Consider the following 19,442-nt stretch of genomic DNA (forward strand, 5'->3'; position numbering starts at 1 on the left):
GTAAAGACAGCATAATGTGGGGCAGCCTGGGAAGGTACCGTGAGTCCCTACTATGACCACATACATTCTCCAGTCCCCCCCATTCCAGAAGCTCATCACACGGCCACCAGAAATGACACTGAGCAGCCCTTAAGGACCTGAATCTCAAAAAGCCAGCTGTGAGTACGGTACCTCATACCGCGTTTCTGCATTTCTGCTAAGCAGACACTTCCAGATTTAACTGGTTAAAAAAAAAAAAAGCAGACTCAAATGGCAGCTATGAGAGACAATGCCACATGTGGCGGGACACGTTCCAGAAAGGGCAAACAATAAATCTCGTCTTGAGGTCATCAGGGAAGAGCTTCTTCAAACCTTATCCCCACTCTTGTTGGATGGGAGACCTGCCTGCGCTCCAGTGGTGGAGGGAACCTCCTTGGGAGGTGCTGCTGATCTATTTTTAACAAGGAAATACTTCCATCTTGCAGGGTGTTAGAATACTGGCCTTCTCACCACGCTGCAGTTCGACCTACATATGTTCACACATTTAATAGGAATGCTAGCTAAGTACTTCTTATATTTTTTTATTCTTTTTTTTTTTTTTTTTTAAATTTATGATAGTCACACACACAGAGAGAGAGAGAGAGAGAGAGAGAGAGGCAGAGACAGGCAGAGGGAGAAGCAGGCTCCATGCACCGGGAGCCCGACGTGGGATTTGATCCCGGGTCTCCAGGATCGCGCGCTGGGTCAAAGGCAGGCGCCAAACCGCTGCGCCACCCAGGGATCCCTAGCTAAGTACTTCTTAGAGCACCAGATAGTTTTACCTCCCAAGTTAATTAAGGGATCCTATAAAAATTAAAAGTCCAAGGCATAGCAATTTACTTGGATTTGGATCAAGAAATAAACTTGCTATAATAAACTTATCTTTTTTCTTCTGGTTAGGTGGAAAGGTGGCTCTTCTACTTCTAACTGACAGAAAAAGCCGTGAATCACACCATACTTGTATTACTATATAGAAAGAGTCCTCTGATTCTTTTTTTTTTTGCTTTCTCAGCAAAACCTACTTTCCTGAAGGAATGTACTCTAAATACACCATAGGACCAAAAAAAAAAAAAAAAAAAAAATTCAAAAACCACCCTTTGAACTTAGTTAATAAAGAATGAAATAAATGCTAATTTAAATAACCCTTCTGTACTCTTTGCTACAAGCACAAAAAGGCATTGCTTACCTGGCTGGCTCCTTTGTTGGTGCCCATCTGCAGACTAATTGTGGTCTGGTCAAAAGGCTTGTCAGTTTGCATTTTGGGATCATAAAGATGCCTCCTGGTCCCATAGGCTGTCATACCCGCCTGGCTGGCACATTTGTTGGTTCCCATCTATTAAGATAAAAATAAAATTAGCACTGATTATCAGAAGTCAACAACAACATGTATGACCAGCCAAACTCTCTGTTCTACTAAAAAAAAAAGATGGAGGGGCACAATTGACAAGTCCCTTTTTGTGCTGAGGCTAGCTAGATACAAAATCTCCATGCTTTCCCAAATTTCAGGGTGCTCACTTTAAAAAGAAAAATTTAAACAAGTTTTTAAGAGGGCAGAATTATGAATGATTATTTTCCTCTGCTCCTCTTCTCCCTACTGTTGATAGCACAGATAACCAAATTAAGAGGTACCTGCTTCAGCCATATAAAGGGACAGGAGCACTCTCTGGCTAGGCACTAGGCTTTTCTACTACAGATGTTTGTATAGAGTGTGACTGCAAATGCCAGGTGTCTTCTCTGGCAGCTCAGCAAGGATTTCTTTAAAGTTTCACCAAAATCACCAACATCTTCATGGGAAAAGAGCCACATAAAAAGAATGAGGAATGTGAAGCTCAGAGGAACAATAATTCTCTTCTCCACTGAGTATATGGCTTTAAGACCAACCAGTATACCCATTCTACTGGTTGGGGACCCATTTCTGTTGATCTTTTTTCTTAAAAAGGAAGGGAAGAGGACAAATCACTGCAGTCCTACCACCCAGATTTATCTTATGTATCTGTGTATGTATTAATACACATGCATACAGATAAACACACAAAAATATGCAGGTGCATCTTTAAAATTGTGAGGACACTGACCATAGTGTTTTAGAACGTGATTTGTTTTCCTTAATCTTTGAATGCTTGTCTATCATTTTTACCTTGCTCTAGAGTTACTTTTTGTTAAGTTATAAGTTAACCAACTGATTACTGTTTTGAATTTCAGGTTTCCAGTTTCTTACCAGATACAATTTTGTACTGTACAAAAACAAATCCACCTCATATACATTCAGTCAACAGAGGGGCACTGCATCAAGCAGGTATCAGATGTAGTAAAGCCGTTAGCATACTGGACATTTAGCAGTGGTGGTTTTGTGACACTCTCCAGGGGAACAATGTGAAGGGGGGTAAAAAAACAAAAAAACACTTAGTTCAGGTTGTTTTGTTTTTGTTTTTGTTCTTAATAGCGCTTGGCTACTGTATCATGCAGATAAATGGCTTTAGCATTAAGGCTTTGTAAAACTGCCTCATTTGGTCAATAACGTTTAGTAATTTACAAAGTACATTTTCTTAAAGACAATATAACTGGGGGGGGGAATCTTTTTCTAGAGCAACAACTGTCATGTCCGATGGCATGCCTGAGGTTTCTTTTAAAGCCATCATCAGTGTCCCCTAGGCTTTAAGCGGACATAAATTATATGAACTACATATCCATCCCCCAAACCTACATTATGATTCATCTTATCCATTTCGTACTTATAAGAGACACACTTCACGTTGTGAGAATTAATGATCCTGAAGAAGTGACTGATCAAGTAATAACACATTACTTACCTGCAAACCAATTACACTTTGGCCAGCTTTTAATTTTCCTTCATCAAAACGTCTTGTTTGTTTTTCAGCATACTTCACTCCAATGTCAATGGTTGTGTGGAATCCTTTTGTTTTAGCCTAGACAGAAATTTACACTTACTAAAAAGAGACACGAAAATGTGGAGGTTCCGCCAAGAGTTTTTTTTTTTACAGAAGGAACAACAAAGAAATGACATTGTCCACAGATGAAGGCCTCATTAGGTAATACTCAAACCAGGGATGAAAAACTTCTTTAAGGCCATTCAGTAATATAGGTAGCTCTGAAATGTAAGTATTCTAATTAAGCTCTCTTAGGAGGCAGTTGATGTCAGCAGCCTTTCCACAAAACTAATAATTATGGAGGAGACAGAGGCCCCTCCCTGCCTCGTCTGAACTCCCACGGGAGAGAAGAGTCGCGCTTCATCACTAACACAGGGGTCCTTCTAAAAATCCGCCATTAAAGACATATACATACCAGGCCTGCCAGAGCCACCAGCGTAGTCTGAACCTGGGTCATGTTTCCATTCTCAAAAAGATCATTGGCTTCAAATATGTCATGTGGCTTCATGCCATAAGCCTGAATAGCTTTAATAAAGTTGCCAATATTCTCCAGCTATAAAGGAAAAGAGCCATGTAACTTGGGGCGCTCAATACTGACGTTCACGTTATCTAAGAATTCTAAGTCTTCGTGACTAGTAGTAAGGTGCCAGGCAGAAAGCTGCTTGGCAAGGCTTCTTGGCCAATAACACACTAAGCACAGCTCCCTCTGGAAAAGGAAAGAGTAGAGAGTATTTCATAATGGGTCACATAATGGTCTTTTTAATATTTTTATGCAGTCATTTTTTTTTTCAGTTCTTCGAAGCCAAGATCGCCCTCAGAGATTTTTAAGAATTCTGTGATTCTGTCAGAGTTAGTTAGCCAGGGCTCAAATTTTGTCAAACGGTATGTAATTACTCATATTAATAAGTTACGTTTTGACGTCAATTTAAACATAAATTTGTGGTTACTAAATGCTTTTTTCCTTATTATCTCAAAACACATACTCAAAATATCTAAGCTTGCTTCATCAGACCCATTCATGAACTAAGACTGCTTAATACAGTGTTACTCTATAGTCAACCATTAGTGGTTATGTTAAGCCCCTTGCTTTTCCCCCTCATTTATCCTTACGGTCTGGGTTGTATTTCTATTTCTCCACACCTAAGTGGTGCTGAATCCTCCCTCAAAGTAGACAGACTAAGCTCAGCATCTAACAATCACAGAACTACACAAAATACAGCCACGTATACAAATTTCTGCTAAAATGTCTACTGTAAAACGAAACAAGTCTTTGCTGCATACAGAATAACTGAAGGCTGCTGGTTTGGCTGTTACCTGAGGCCAGTTTAACGAGGACTCATTAACCTTCTTCACTGAGCCCGGCTGTAGCTTGTTTATGAGCCTGAAAAGAAAAGTGTAGGTGACATTTATTGTTCACACAAGAACAAGGACTGGAGTGTAAAGCTGGTTCCTTTCACATCAGTGAAGGAAGCATCGAAAACATGTGTGAAACTTCAAGGTCTGACACCCTGGATTGGGAAGGAGGATGACACAGAAGTCCCTGGAAAGGACCAGAAGAACAGAAATGGCCACAACTTACTCGCAGAGTATGATGCCATCTTTTAAGCCCAGCTGAAAGTTGGTGCCAATGCTCATGCCCGTCACTTCTTCTATCCAGTTTCGAAGATCTTCTTCTGCTTGATGATCATACTTGGAAGCAATCTGAAAGACAAGTTAACCAGCTTTGGAAGGATTTTCACTAAAGCATCAAAAACTGTTGACTTCAACTGGCTCTTTTATTATCCATTAAGACCACAACTGTGACAGGCAGTAAATTACACTCATTGGAGTTCGCTGGCAAATCTAACCAATGATTACAGCTTCAGTGACTAATAAAAAAAATCTTTGGTGAAGGCAAATATTAACACAGAATTTGAATAGTACGTGGAAAGAAGCTGGGATAGAGAAGGAGACACGATGGATCAAGAGAAGACAGATTTCCACTCATAACACACAGGAAGCACAAGAGTTAATAGCATATTACAAAATGGCACCAGCTAGATTAAATTTTAAAGATTAAGTCATTAATTACCACCCGCAAAAAAGGGGGCAGTAGGATTCTGACACATGCAACTATTTTACATAGTATCTTCATTGGCCAAGACCTTTCAGGCCAATAGTTTTGTTGCCTGCAAAATTCTGCTGTTTGTATCCCTCTGTTCAGCCAAATGCACACTGTGTGTGAGCATGTGCATGCACTCCTCGGCACTAATTATTGTACTTCCGGTATGATATTGAAGCTCTGTTTGTCGTCTATACCCTATGGGCTCCTCCCAGAAGTCACTTCTAGACTGTTAGGATCTAGCACTGTACCTGACATACATTTAATAAAACGGAAAGAAAATTTAACTCTTTGCTTACAGAATTCTACAATAACGACAACTATGCAACACAGATGCTCTTCTATTATATGTGCTAAACCCTACTACACACAGGTTTTCAAAGATTTCTTCATACTTAGACCAGAAACCTCAATTAAGAAAAAATAAAATCTACACAAAATATTATAAACCACAATGCCCAACTTCCCAAGATTTTCCTTGTCCTGGGAATATTAAAGAGGCTGGTCTACTAATTAAGAAGAACACAGCTGGAAAGAAGAGAAGATTAGGAGTCATTTTCCTTCTCATTACACAGGTGAAAATGCCAACAACACACAGATAATGCCCAGGGAGATGGAGATCATGATGAGCTTGTAAGTGACTATTGCAGCATCCATGGAAATGGAAATGAACGGAGGAACATTTGCTTCCATAAAACATGATTAAGTTTCACTACTAAAATATAGTCTGATGGCATTTTTGTTATGGAGAGGGCCTTCAAGTTCTAGTTCCACAGAGGAGCCCTCTCCCGGCCCCTCGCCACCAAGAGGCACGGGTGGGGTTTCTGCTTTACCTTAGAGGGTCATTTAGAGAGACAGCAGCCCTTGACCTGCATTTTCCCCCCAAGTTAGAGAAATGGCACTAGGCCTCTGACCAAATTATGGGTAACTTATTTAAGCTGTAGATTTACTTAGCCAGAGTTACAAACAGAAATTCAATGAGTTTACATTTTCATAAGTAAGATAACCAACACTGTGCAATGTATCATCGATCAAATTCTGGCCTGGAGGTTAGTTTATAAAAGACAGGTCAGGTACAATGTAAAGCTAGTACACAACAAGCGTTAGTTGTGTACCCTCTAGTAACTTCCATCACCTAAAAACACACACACATTTATTCTGATTTCCTGCCAGTCGTGGTTACATAGGATCTGGATGTGGGAAGAGGAAACAAGGAGGTTAGTGATGCTGGGAAGGTGTTGCCAAAGGGACAGACACCTCACCACTGGTAAGCAGGAAGGTGCCACCACTCCTATTATACCTCAGATACGCATTCTTAGATAATGAGTATTCCCCCCCACCCTCATGTCCCACTCCAGCATATCAGCCATCTCTATCTATATAATGGCACCTTTAGAAAATGGAATAAATAATTTGGCAGAAAAAAATCTTAAAACAACTATATTTTCATCCTGGACTCTTGTTTTAAGTGACTAGAACAAAACCTATCAATGCGGGTGGCTAGGAGGGGTTGTGGTATGGATGGAACAGGAAAGGCAAAGAAAAAAAACAAGTACTCCTTAAGCATTAGCTGTGGAAAGCAATCTGGAGTTAATTTTTTTTCAGATGCAAAGCACTCTCAATTAGGAGTTGCATTTCACAAATCTAAAGACAAACGGTGTGCTGTGCTAAGGTAGGAGAGGTTCTATCTTGGCTGAGAGTTGGCTCTACACCTTGCTATGGGGCATAGTTCATTCATCTTACTTCTGACCCAGTTCTTGTCCATACAACAAGAAGGCTGAATTCAATGAGTATACTAGGTGTCTTCCCATTCTATGTTGTCTGAACCATCTGTCAATTGGCAAAAATTATAAAGAAATTCATTCTTTTTATTTTTTCAAATGTAGAAAATGGAAGTTATAAGAGTTTGGGGTATTTTTTGAGGGGATGAGACCAAATGAGACCAATCAGTATTCAACAACAACAAAAAAACCCATAAAAGCATATTTTTCATTTACTCAAATGTGTCTGACAGATTCAATGTTATGCCCCAAACCACAAAGTGATTACAGATCTAACGTTAAATATCCTAGTAGAAGAGCCAGAGAGAAATTTATCTTTTCTGTTGACTGCTCTCATCAAGGGAGTGATGAGAGAAAAATCAAGGACTGCAATCGGCTGGACCTGGGTTCAAATGCTAACTCTACCACCAACTAGTCGCAAGATGGGGCTCTGGACAGTGGACTCTCTAGTCTTAATGTAATAGCACATGCACAGGAAAAATTCATAAGCACATACATGCCAAGCTCAAGATCCCAAGTGATAAACTAAAAATGCAAAGTCAGTATGCATCCACATTCTGTAACTTTGGTTCTGGCTTAGAGTTTTCCTTTATGTGAAGGAGCAACAAGGATTTTTCTACCTAAAGACTGCTAATATATTTTTTAAAGATTTTATTTATTTATTCATGAGAGACACACACACACACACAGAGGAACAGACACAGGTAGAGGGAGAAGCAGGCTCCATGCAGGGAGCCCAACGTGGGACTCGATCCAGGGTCTCCAGGATCACACCCTGGGCTGAAGGTGGCGCTGAACCGCTAAGCCACCCGGGATGCCTGCTAATATTTTTTTTAAATAAGTGAGCTTTCTGTAGACAGGCCAGCTAAACAATTCAAATTTCAGGAGTATGTACTCGTTTGAAAAAAAAAAAAAAGTTTAAAATGAAAAAAAAAGAAATCCTATGAAATCACCTAGGGAAAAAAAAAAATCTGTTTCAAATCATCTTTTAGCTCCTGGCCTGCAGCACTGTTCCATAAGACACAGAAATTGGAAGTGCTTCCTTTAAAAGTGTATCAGAACAAAACCCAAGCAAATGTGGTTATATTCTTTAACTACAGAGGTTATTTTTTAATTATTTGATATATACAACTTTTAAAATTGAGGGCCCAAGAGCAATTAAAAAGCTTTGGCCGATAAAATTCATTCACCATTTCTATCTAAAAAGCTTTAATTTCTGAACATCAGGCAGAAAAAAGACACTTTCTTCCTTGAAACAAGAAAATTAGCTTAGAAAATTACTTCGTTAATACATCGTGGGAATTCCACTCTGATTTGTTTAAAAGATCACTCTTCCGTGTTATCTATAAACATCATTTTCTTTACTCTTCTTCAAGATTGATTTTTATCTGATCTTCCCAAACCACCTTCTCAGAGTTTCTGCCTGGGTCTTTAGAGCACAGAGGGGGCCCCGTTCTTGGTGGCCAGGCCTCCTTTCCCGAATACCCCTTTCCCAGAGCCAGGCCTCCTGACCGTTCTCATGGGGAGGCACACTTCCAGGTAACTTTCGTACCCCACTGGGAACACCCACTGCAGGCTCCTCACTAATATTCACCAACATCCCCCTTGCCAAATACAATCAAAAGATGAAGAAAATGAAGACAGGAATAGGCCTCTGGGGCATCTGGGCTGGATGACCGGCCCCCTGCCTGTCCTGCTCCCACCCCGCTGACATCTGCAGGTGCCCCCCCTTCCTCCTGTGCCTGCCCTCAGGACCAGTGTGGCTTCAACCTGCTGCCCCCCCTTTGCTCCTCAGAAATAAGAGCACCAGTGTGGAGTCGTCCTCTGGATCCAGGGCAGCTGAACCTTTCTAGCTCCAGGACTGTTCTTTTGGATTTCTAAAATAACAGTTGTTTAAAAAAAATCATAAACGATAAGTAATAAATAATACAGAAGTATGTAAAGCCTGCATTTTCAACGGGGTATAATACTGCCCCCCAAAAGGGTGAAAATGGGTTGAAAACTACCATAGACATTACAATAATCTATGCCCCTCCCCAACAAACTCTATCCCTTTGTACTAAATTGGGTGGGAGACAGGAGGCAATTAGGAAAAACATCTACAAACTTTCTTTGGGAAAGCAATGATGGAAGCAAGGCTGAGAAACAATGAGGCAGTGAAAACGCACAGCTCTCTCCTCACCTCCTCACCACCACCACCCCCAACCCTACTCCTTTCCAAGAGGTAAAGCACCTGTCTGTCTGCTACTTCTTCCACATGCACACATATATTAGGGTGCATCCAGTACAAAACTGCACTAGAATCAGACCCCCTTCACAAGCACAAGCGCAGAGGGCCTCCGCTGTGTAACAATAAAGGGATCAGATGAAAGCCCGCTGGTTGCCCACAGCCATCCCCCTTCCAGGTACTGGAATCTGAGAAGTTTCCCCACCAGAATTCCTAAAAGGGGATACAGAGCAGGGAGGGACACCGAGCTTCAAAAACACCTCAATAAGTGATCCCAGAGTACAATTCCTGCACTGTTTTATGGTGCTTCTTGGCATTTGTGGGGAGCATTCAGCCAAAGTGCAATTTTATAAAAAGGTGGGGGTGTATCCAGCACGAGGGACAGTGAATGAATATATATACATACATAATACATATACCTATGTATACACACACACACACACACATATGTATATATAACATACAAGAAGTGTCTGAGGGCCCTGTTTATGCCCAGGAATGTTCTAGAATCTACAAAGAATGAAGATGGATCTATTCCATATACTCCTCATGATGTATTCTTACACAGTGCTTGATAAAACCTGGAAGCAGACAATTCCAGATCACTAGGCTCCCTGTTGCATGCATGTCACCAAGATAATCCAGCATTACCCTAAACCCTCTAAGCACAATCATATTCAATGCAGTTCCCCTCTTTTTCAAGTGTTTCTGTGTTATAGATTTTGTCTACTTATCTGAGAAAGAGCACAGGAGGGGAGAGGGACAGAGGGAAAGAGATAAACAGACTCCCCCCTCAGCAGGGAGCCTGTTGCCGAGGCCCAATCCCATGACCTGAGATCATGACCTGAGCTGAAGTCAGATGCTTAACTGATTGAGCCACCAGGCAAGACCCCCCCACACACACACTTTAAAAAATATTCTAGTTATTTATTTTAGAAAGAGAGCACAGGGGCAGAGGAGAGGGAGAGTCTTAAGCAGACTCCATGCTCAATCCCACCACCCTGTGATCACGACCTGAGCTGAAATCAAGAGTTGGAGGCCTAACCAACTGAGCCATCCTGCTGCCCCATGGATTCTTCCCTCAATGTCTTTCTTCATTACTCCTTCCTTTCTATCTTTCAAGCGGTTACTGCATACCAGTTAGCTTCAAAGGCAAAGTCTCTGCCCTGAAAAGCTTACATGCTAGTAGAAAGCGATAAACACCTATTAAAGATTTTGAGAGAGAACGAGTGAGCACATGCAAGCACACACGTGCATAAGCAGAGGGAGGGAGAGGAACAAGCAGACTCCACACTGTGAGTGGAGCCCCATGCGGGACTTGATCCCACAACTCTGTGATCATGCCCAACCAAGCCACCCAAGCGCCCCAACAAATACCTATTACATAAGGTTAAGAACATTTGCAAAATAGTAATAGAATATTGAAAATAAAGGATTCAGGGGAGCCTAGTTGGCTTAGTCGGTGGAGCATGTGACTCTTGATTTCAGGGTTGTGGGTTAGAGCCCCACACTGGATATAGAGAGGACTTAAAAATAAAACCTTAAAATAAAATACAGAACAGAACCCACTGGGACTACCACTGTCCTAATAGAAGGATCAAATAGATTTTCATCTGAAAAACTATGATGCCTCTTCCCTTCTTCATTACCTGCCATTCTTGAAAGCTCACACAAGCATGAAAATGCATTGGCTTTAACATTTTCTTATCTACCTTAACCCCCCACATACCTTTGCAAATTTTTAAAGTATGCATTCACATTGTAGATACAACAAACTAAAGATCACCGGCCTGGTAATCAAACTTTAAAAACTGCCCAAAACTGTGTTCCCAATTCTAGTGTGACCTAAGTAAGCAACTTAATCCTGGTGACCCCATTTCCCACTGTCGTCTTCCTTCCGGGACCACTGTGAGCATGAAGCCTGTTCCACGGGTATAGACGGGCGCGTCTCAATGCCTGACACATCCGAGTTAATGCTCTCCTTTTATATTGGCTTGAGTACAGAGGCACAAAGCTTTCTATTAACCAATCCCCACTGCAACCTGTTCACTTTGTTGTCTACAGTTCAAAAGGTTCCACTGGGACTTATCTGGGATACTGCCCATCACCACTCATCTCAAAGCTCATTCCTGTCTTTGCATCCCAAATTCTCATTCTTTTTCAGATTATTGATGAAAAGGATGAAGTGCCTGCTTTTTAAAAAGCAGAAATCCTTTCTGATGGGGGACTCTGGGAGGTGGGAATTCTACTGAAAATCCCTTTACATTTGGGCTAAGAAGGTCAAGACAGATTGCATGCCTTCCTCAAGGTCACTATAGAATCCGAGCCCCATTCTAAGAACTGTGCTAAAGATCTGAGAAATGATCATATATTCCAGAGCGATGGAAAACTCTATTTGCCTCAAGTAAACAGGAAGGACACCTAAAAGCTTTTTCTCTTTCCCATCATTTTTGTTTACAACTGAAACTCTGGGAACTCAAAGTCAACATCCTTGCTGGTGAGCTTCTTACAGATACCAGAAAAAGTTTCAACTTTGTGCTCCATGTTGCTCTGCTGGGCTTTATTCAAATGAACCTTTGTGAGCTGAATGCCATCCAGCATCACGTGGATCTTCTTGCGTACGATTTTGCTTGGGAAAACCAAGACCTCCAGGACCGTGTCATGCACGGCTGTCAAAGTGTGGATCCTGGGACGCTTGTGTTCATTCTTTGTATGGCTTTTCTCAAGTTGGCTAAGGCAGAGTTCTCTGAGCAATAAAGACAACAAGCTTCCCACTGAACTTTTTCTCCAATTCACAGGCTAGCTGGATTTGGATTTTCTAGAAAGATTTTAGTTCCGGAATAGGAACAAAGGTGATAAGAACCTTCCAACCACTGCCAACTTCAATTTCCTTGGCTGCTGTTGCATTCAGCTCCCTCAGGTGGGCCCTGGGGTCCCAGTTCCTCTCCAGCTCATGGAGAGCCTGGTAGATGCCGGACTTGAACTTACCTAACCTCTTGCCATGGGGCTTCATGATCTTCGGGCTCAAACTGAACATGGTCTTCTCCTGGGTGAGAGCCTATGGGCGTTTTAAAGTTGGGTCCTTCTCTCGGAGGGACAGCTGGACCTTCAGACCAATGTATCAGCATATGGCACCAGCTCAGTTTTTTTTCTCTCCAAATATGTATACTCAAATAAATGCAAAGACATTATGACTCAATGGACCAATACTATGACACTGACAAAGTTTTAAAATAATGTAAGAGGAGTTGGGCCACTGCCTAAACAGCTTATAATAAATGTTAAGAAATTGCAGAAAAAATAGAAAGTCAATTTTGTCTTATCTACCTAGAAATGGACCTTCAGACTATATAGTTTAGAATATACATAGTTCAAGGTTGAACTTTGAACCCAAAAAACAAATAATCCCATAAAAAATGGACCAAAGACATGAACAGACATTTCTCCAAAGAAGATATCCAAAGTCCAACAGACACATCAAAAGATGCTCAACATCAGTCATCATGAGAGAAACACTAATTGAAGCTAAAATGAGACACCACCCTCACACCTATTAGAAGGGCAAAAATAAAAAACACAAGAAACAGGAAGTGCTGGTGAGGATGTGGAGAAAGGAAACCTCTTGTATTGTTGGTGGGAATGCAAACTGGTGCAGCCACTGAGGAAAACCGTATGGAAGTTCCTCAAAAGTTAAAAATAGAAGTATGCAGGGACACTGGCTCAGCGGTTGAGCACCTACCTTCGGCTCAGGGTGTGATCCCAAGGTCTGGGGATCGAATCCCACATCGGGCTCCCTGTGAGAAGCCTGCTTCTCCCTCTGCCTGTGTCTCTGCCTCTCTCTGTATCTCTCATGAATAAATAAATAAAATCTTAAGAAAAAAAAAACAAAAACAGAACTACCCTATGATCCAGTAATCCTACTACTAGGTATTTACCCAGAGAATATAAAAACATTAATTCAAAGAGATACATGCACCCGCATATTTATAGCAGCCTTATTTACCATAGACAAGTTATGGAAGCAGCCCAAGTGTACATCGATAGATGAAGAATAAAATCTTGCATTTGCAATGATACAGATGGAGCTAGAGAATATTGTGCTAAGTGAAATAAGCCAGTCAGAGAAAGACAAATACTATATAACTTCACCATATGAAAAAAAAAGCAAAAAATGAGCAAAGGAGTAAAAATAAATAAATAAAAGCGAGCAGCGACACAATCCAAAAAACAGACTCTTAACTATAGAGAACTGATAGTTACCGAGGGCAGGCGGGGGAGGGATGCTGAATCATTATATTGCACATCTGAAACTAATATGACACTGTATACTATCCTGGAATTAAAATTATAAAAAACGATAAAAAGATAACATCTAAAAAACCCAAAAAGTTGGACTTTGAAATTTTAAATCTCAACAGGTTAGGAGCAAGCCTAGAGGCTGGATTCCCAAAAGAATCTAGACTCCGAAAGAATGATGAACAAAGATGCACATATTAAACAGCTCAGTGTGTGAGAAACCTCGACAAACAAAAGTAACAGGAACCTAGATGTGGGCCCACTGCTTCCTGACTCCCACCCAGAAGGCGAGGACCTCTCTACTACGGGCTCAAGAGCCTGCTGTCATGCTAGAGTGGACTCCTGGAAAGAGGGCCTATGGTGACCACCTCCCTCGGCACCCCTCAACCCTCCCGCCCCCTGCCCAGGTACTTGCACCCATGGCAAGCCACATCCAACGTGCCTACGTCCTCTCCTTGGGGGCAGGCCAGGCTTTAGTTCTCTCGTACCCCAGAGTGCATGCCGGGTGCATCTGGCCCATAAGTGGGTACACAATAAATGATTTTTCATCCACGGACAGTAGCAGCCAACCAGAGAAATGTCACAGATTTAAAGATCTTGTTTCGGAAAGGCATCTGCATTTGAATGCTGCTGGGTTTTATAGGCGCCACATCTCCTCCATCTACCAATCTAGTAATCTTAGATGGATCACTGGGGACATATTTGTTTTACTTTCTCATAAAAGTCCCTATGTCCATGGTGCTCCTTATGTCCAGTTTAGTAACTCTAGAAGTAGGGCCGGGGCAGAAGCAACAACCACGCCCTCTGCTGATCTCGGTCAAGGCAGGAGGAGCTCCCAGTAATATGTACCTTGAGGCTTAGATTTACAACTGTTCCCTTATGGGGTTTTTTAATATATTTATATTTTAAAGATTTATTTATTTGAGAGAGAGAGAGCACAAGCGGGGGAGGGAAAATCTCAAGCACGCTCTGAACTGAGCACAGGGCCCGACATGGGGCTCGATCTCAAGACCCTGAGATCAGGATCTGAGAGCTGAAACAGAGTCGGACACACTACCAACTGCACCACCCAGGCACCCCTGTTCTCCTCTGTTTTGATGACAAATTAACAACTGACAACCTGGAAACTGTTGGGCATACTTATTAAACTTACAGAAAATTAAATTGGGAGCAGCTCAAAGAAACCATAGCTTAATAAATTATTCCAGCTATATATAAAATCTGGTATTAGTACCAGATTAGTTAGTTCTAGAACTAACTAGTCACACATACTCAATAAGCTAAACAACTCTGTCCGAAAAAGCTACTGCAGTCTTGGTCTGCACAGGTATACACAATTCTTTATAAAATGCTACTGCTTATCTCGTGTGCTTGGTAACTACAGCTCTATGGGGTAGCCAGGGAGAGGATTATTTAATGAAACAGGTGTGAGAGGAGTGTTTGAACTAGAAAACCTTATGCAATCATCACCCTTACTTTATAAAGAGGGAAAACCAACTTGCCAGAGCAAGGCCTAGAATCCTTTGACATGAAGATGCCTCCTCTACCTCATTACAGCGATCAAAACAGAATGAGTCAGTGCTTTGTAGTCAAACAAAGGAGTTAGGTAATAATCCCACTGGACCCTAGTAGGTTAAACCATATCCGCGGCATTACTGTGATCAATTCTGTGTGCCGCACTCTAAGGGGACGCTGACAATCTGACGTCAGTTTCTAGAAGAGGCAAATGGAATGGAGAAAAGATCAGAAAAGTCATACACAGCCTCTAAAGGAAGACTGGTTAGCCAGAGGTGGCTATCTATAACCTGGAAGGGACTTGGGGGGCACGAGAAGAAACAGGCTAGCACCATCTACCTAGATGAAAGGCATAGAGGGGCGGCCTGGCCGGCTCAGTCAGTAGAGCTTGCAGCTATTGATCTCAGGGTTACGAGTTCAAGCCCCACATTTGGGTGTGGAGATTACTTAAAAATCTTTAAAAAAAAAATTAAGTCATATAGAAGAGGAAGTCCATCTATTCTGAATGGCACACTGCGGGCAGACCCAAAGCAAGTATGTAGAAATTCTAGGGAGACATACTAGAAGCATGTGGGAGTGGAGACAGCACATGGGAGCCAGCGAAGCACAGGTGGGAGAAGACCCATGAGCAAGCCTGCTGGAGAACATTCTCTTGCTAGCCGGAGGAGGCCGGCTGGGTGTTGAATTTGAGGTTGCTGCAGAAATCCTGCTGAACGGCACCATCACTGAGGCCCCACGGACAAAATAGATGGAAACAGAGATGCTCTTCAGAGTTCTCCAGCTGTTCTTCTGCGGCTCATCAGACTTGCAAGCCTCTGGTATCTCACTGCCGTCTACATCTTCAGGCACTTGTGTCCTGGGCAGGTGCCTCCGATACAACCTTCAGGCACGTGGACTGTGCTGTAAAGTTGTCCTCTGTTTCTATAATCCCAAGGGACATCATGGCAATGAACTTTCTGTAGCGGAACATCTGCTCACTCCTCATCAGTTATATAGCAAGGGGGCCTCCTTAGGATGGGTCTTGTGACCCGAGGAGGCAGGAGATCCATCTCCAAGGCCCCAAGTGTACCCTAACTGTATTTACAAAGGAACTCCCCTCTACTGAGGCAGGAAAAGCTCTCTGACCCAGAGATCAGAGATCGCTGGCCACATTCATCCAAGTGCTCCCAGTTGCCCACCCCAAAGGTGAGTCAAGACACAGGCCACCCCCTTACTCTGAGCTACTGGATGGGCCATGGGTGGAAAGGAGGCCAAGGAGAAGCAGGGCCCCAGCCTTTCACACGGCCTGCAGTACATCAGGAGCTCCTTTTGGGGGCCCAGCTCTAGATCTCAGATCATGAATGCCTCTTCTAACTATAATCCAGGTTACACAACCAGCAGAGAACAGAGCTCACATACCTCTCGCTGGAAACACAGGCTAGACGCCGGCGAGTGAGATTCCACAGCAGTCTTACAGATACATCGCCGTGCACCAGGGCCTTGTCCTCCCCAGTGAAAATTAGATATGAAATTTCCATTCAAAAGCAGGATGGAATTTCACATTTCCTCTTTTTATTTTTATTTATTTTTAAAATATTTATTCATTCGTGAGAGACACACACAGAGAGACGCAGAGACACAGGCAGAGGGAGAAGCAGGCTCCATGCAGGGAGCCCAACGCGGGACTTGATCCCAGGACCCCGGGATCACACCCTGAGCTGAAGGCAGATGCTCAACTGCGGAGCCACCCAGGTGTCCCTACATTTCCTCTTTTTAAAAATTTTATAATTTACAATGAGATCACATATGAAGGTAGAAGGACACTCAACTTGTTGAGACCCTAACTATCTAGAAAGGGTTTTGGTCTACTTTAGTGGGGAGCGTGAAGACAAAGTGAGTCCAAAGTAAGGTTCAAGCACCTCATGTCACCGAGTCCTACACAACTGCCACCAGGCACAGGACAGTTACACACTAGGGTCCAAGCTTCCTAAACACTGAAACAAAAAAGGAAATAGTCACAAGGTTGACAGAGTTCCTAAAAAAAAAAAAAAAAAAAAAAAAAGGCAAAACTTGACCGTGGTTTCCTTCTGCAGTCCTGACCCTCGCGGCCGGGCGGGGGGGGGGGGGGGGGGTCATGACAAGGTCACACAGCCCCCGCCACCTGCGGCCAACAGAGGAAGGCCCAGCCGAGCTGGGTGTGAGGCAGCCTGAGGGCAGGGAGAAAGAAATCCCTTCCCGCCAGGCCTGCGCCCCCCAGAGCCGGCCCTGTGGCCCGCAGGCTCGCAGACGACGGCCGGGCACAGGCCGCACACGGGCCCAGCTGGGCGTCCTGGGCAGCCGAGGCCATATATATATATACATATATATATATATATATATACGTAAACATTTAAATAGTCTCTGTACCCGACGTGGAGCTCGAACTCATGACCCCAAGATCAAGGGTTGTACGCTCTTCCGACTGAGCCAGCCAGGTGCCCCCAACAGGCACATCTTTGACTAAAACTGCTGCCAGCTTCAAACACTGTCCTGTTTCTCTTTCATTTCATGACCAACCTCTCCATTTAGTGCTTCTTCTTAATGACTCTGGAAATTTGCTCTACCGGAGACGATCTCTCAAAAGGTCACCAGCGACTGCTCAGGAGCCAAATCCAGTGGCGTGTTTCTGCAGCACTCCAGAAAGCCCCTCCACCCCTCTTCCTGTGGCTTCGTTCTTGGTAAAGGACATCATCCCAGAGCTTCCCTCTCTGGCCTGCCTTCTCCTCTTCCCCTTGAGAGCTGCCAATTCTCCCTGAGTTCTGGCTTCTAATTAAAACACTGAAGAGCATGGGCTCAGCAAGCTGAATGCTCGAGTTGGAGTCCCAGCTGCACTGTGCCTCAGTTTCCTCACCTGTAAACCAGGAATCATTAACAGCACTTCCATCAGAGAGTTGCTGGAAAGAATCAATGACTTAGTTCATGTAAACCATGAAGAAATCAATAAATGTCAACCCTTATCCTTCTATCTGTGCTTTGCTGGTCATTCTCGTCTGGGTATCAAAAAGATTTCCTCCGTTAAATTCAATATATTATACAGAACAATTACTTGATATTATTAGATAGCCATTTTGCTAAAAAATCATTAAGATGCTGCCTAGACTTTCTATTTTAAAAACTACTTATTATCTGGGGCACCTGGGTGGCTCAGCTGGTTAAGCATCTGCCTTCAGCTCAGGTCATAATCCTGGGGTGCTGGGATTGAGCCCCACACTGGGCTCCCTGCTCAGTGGGGAGACTGCTTCTCCCTCTCCTCGTCCCCTCATGCTCTCTTCTCAAATGGATAAATTTAATCTTAAAAAAAAAAAAAAACCCTCCTCCTTGTCAAATAATCTGTAAAAGAGATGCCCCTACTTCACTCTGTTGCCAACTGTCACCTGAGTGGTGGGGTGGTAGAGAGAGTAGGAGTTACAAATGTCAGTGACTCGTGACTTGATAATAATGAACTAAAGCAAGTGACCTGGATTTTGACAAGGCCGCTCTGATATAGTTTGGTTGTTTTCTTTTTAGCATCAAGAGGGGAGCCACCTTCCCTTTCATAACTTTGGTGAGAAGTATAAATGGATTTTTTTAGGGGGCTATTTGGTACTACCTAGAACACTTGTAAATGTTAAGCTCAAAAGTTGTGCACTTTTCTACGTGAGTGAACAACAGGGATCCATACCACAGACTCTAATTCAGGTCTAAAATGGTCGAATGATATTTGAAGTCGCCCAAGTGGTTGGGTAGGGGTCAGGGATACAGGATACTGGCACTCCTCTACTATCCTGCGGCCCGGGAGCTGCGGTGCTGCTAGGGGACGATTAGCCAGCAGCCTTAGACTGTGGCTTCAAATAAAGTCCTTTCAATTCGTGGAGAAAAGTGCATCCTAAAGCCACTTCTACCACCATCACCGTATCAGACTGATACACCACGAATATGCTGCAGAGTTCGAGAAAACATTGATTCAAAGCAGCCCATGGGGAATCTGCAGTCCCAAAGGGCGTTGCCGGTATGGTTCAAAAGTTCATAGGATAGTTGGCAGGGATGTCTCAGACGAAAAACACTTTAACTCCTCCACTGGCCCCTATAAAAAGAGCCTCCTACGACACGCGTGTTTTAGAAGGTGCGGTAAGACGGAACGCTGGAAGGGGTGTCAACAGTGGAGCAGTCACTGAAAAGAGGAAAAAAAGAAAAATATTAAAAAAAAAAAAATCAAGCCCAGAGAGGAAGAAAATTCAAAATGAAAGCCTGGCTGGCAAAGCTCACGCCTGTGCGTGTGTGTGGCCGAGATCAGGTGGGGCTGAGGGATTCAGACAACATACAGGTCCCTCAAGAAGGGGAAGGAAAAAGTAGAGACAAATGCCCTCCAGTCCTCAGAGCAGAGAATGGGCCCATTCAGGGGCGGGGGGCGGCCGTCTGTGAACCCTAGAGAAAGGCCCCGGAGCTCCAGCTTCGCCGCTGAGGGCCAAGGACGCTGACCAGCTCACAATGCGACGGTTAACCTAAGTGCAGTTTCTATCCTCGACTGGAGCTATGATTGCTCTGGCTATTTTTGCATTCCAAGTCGAATCACATGTTTGAATTAGGAGAGACGGACTACACATGGTATTGATTATTTT

General features: G+C 43.1%; 2 protein-coding genes and 1 pseudogene across 4 annotated transcripts in view; 1 reads left to right on the top strand and 2 right to left on the bottom strand.

The window, feature by feature from the left end:
* SLC44A3 (solute carrier family 44 member 3) overlaps positions 1-17,725 on the top strand; it is a 112,233-nt gene extending 94,508 nt beyond the window's left edge. The window contains exon 16 of the transcript XR_012035115.1: positions 17,374-17,725. The gene's annotated coding sequence lies outside the window, so the exon portion shown is untranslated. The remainder of the gene's footprint in view (positions 1-17,373) is intronic.
* The window catches only part of CNN3 (calponin 3), a 28,072-nt gene that overhangs the window by 1,518 nt on the left and 7,112 nt on the right, over positions 1-19,442 (bottom strand). For 2 of the 3 annotated variants that reach the window (XM_072834602.1, XM_072834604.1), the window contains exons 2-6: positions 4,486-4,607; positions 4,221-4,287; positions 3,322-3,459; positions 2,829-2,945; positions 1,205-1,351 (exon numbers count right to left, since the gene is read on the bottom strand). In XM_072834602.1, coding sequence (XP_072690703.1) covers positions 1,205-1,351; positions 2,829-2,945; positions 3,322-3,459; positions 4,221-4,287; positions 4,486-4,607 — 591 coding nt within the window. Of the gene's footprint in view, positions 1-1,204; positions 1,352-2,828; positions 2,946-3,321; positions 3,460-4,220; positions 4,288-4,485; positions 4,608-12,003; positions 12,146-19,442 lie in introns of those variants that run through there. The other variant, XM_072834605.1, reaches the window with a different exon arrangement.
* On the bottom strand, positions 4,614-12,052 carry LOC140637999 (small ribosomal subunit protein eS7-like; annotated as a pseudogene).

The sequence above is a fragment of the Canis lupus genome, chromosome 8, assembly GCF_048164855.1.
Source record: "Canis lupus baileyi chromosome 8, mCanLup2.hap1, whole genome shotgun sequence".
Taxonomy (NCBI): Eukaryota; Metazoa; Chordata; class Mammalia; order Carnivora; family Canidae; genus Canis; species Canis lupus.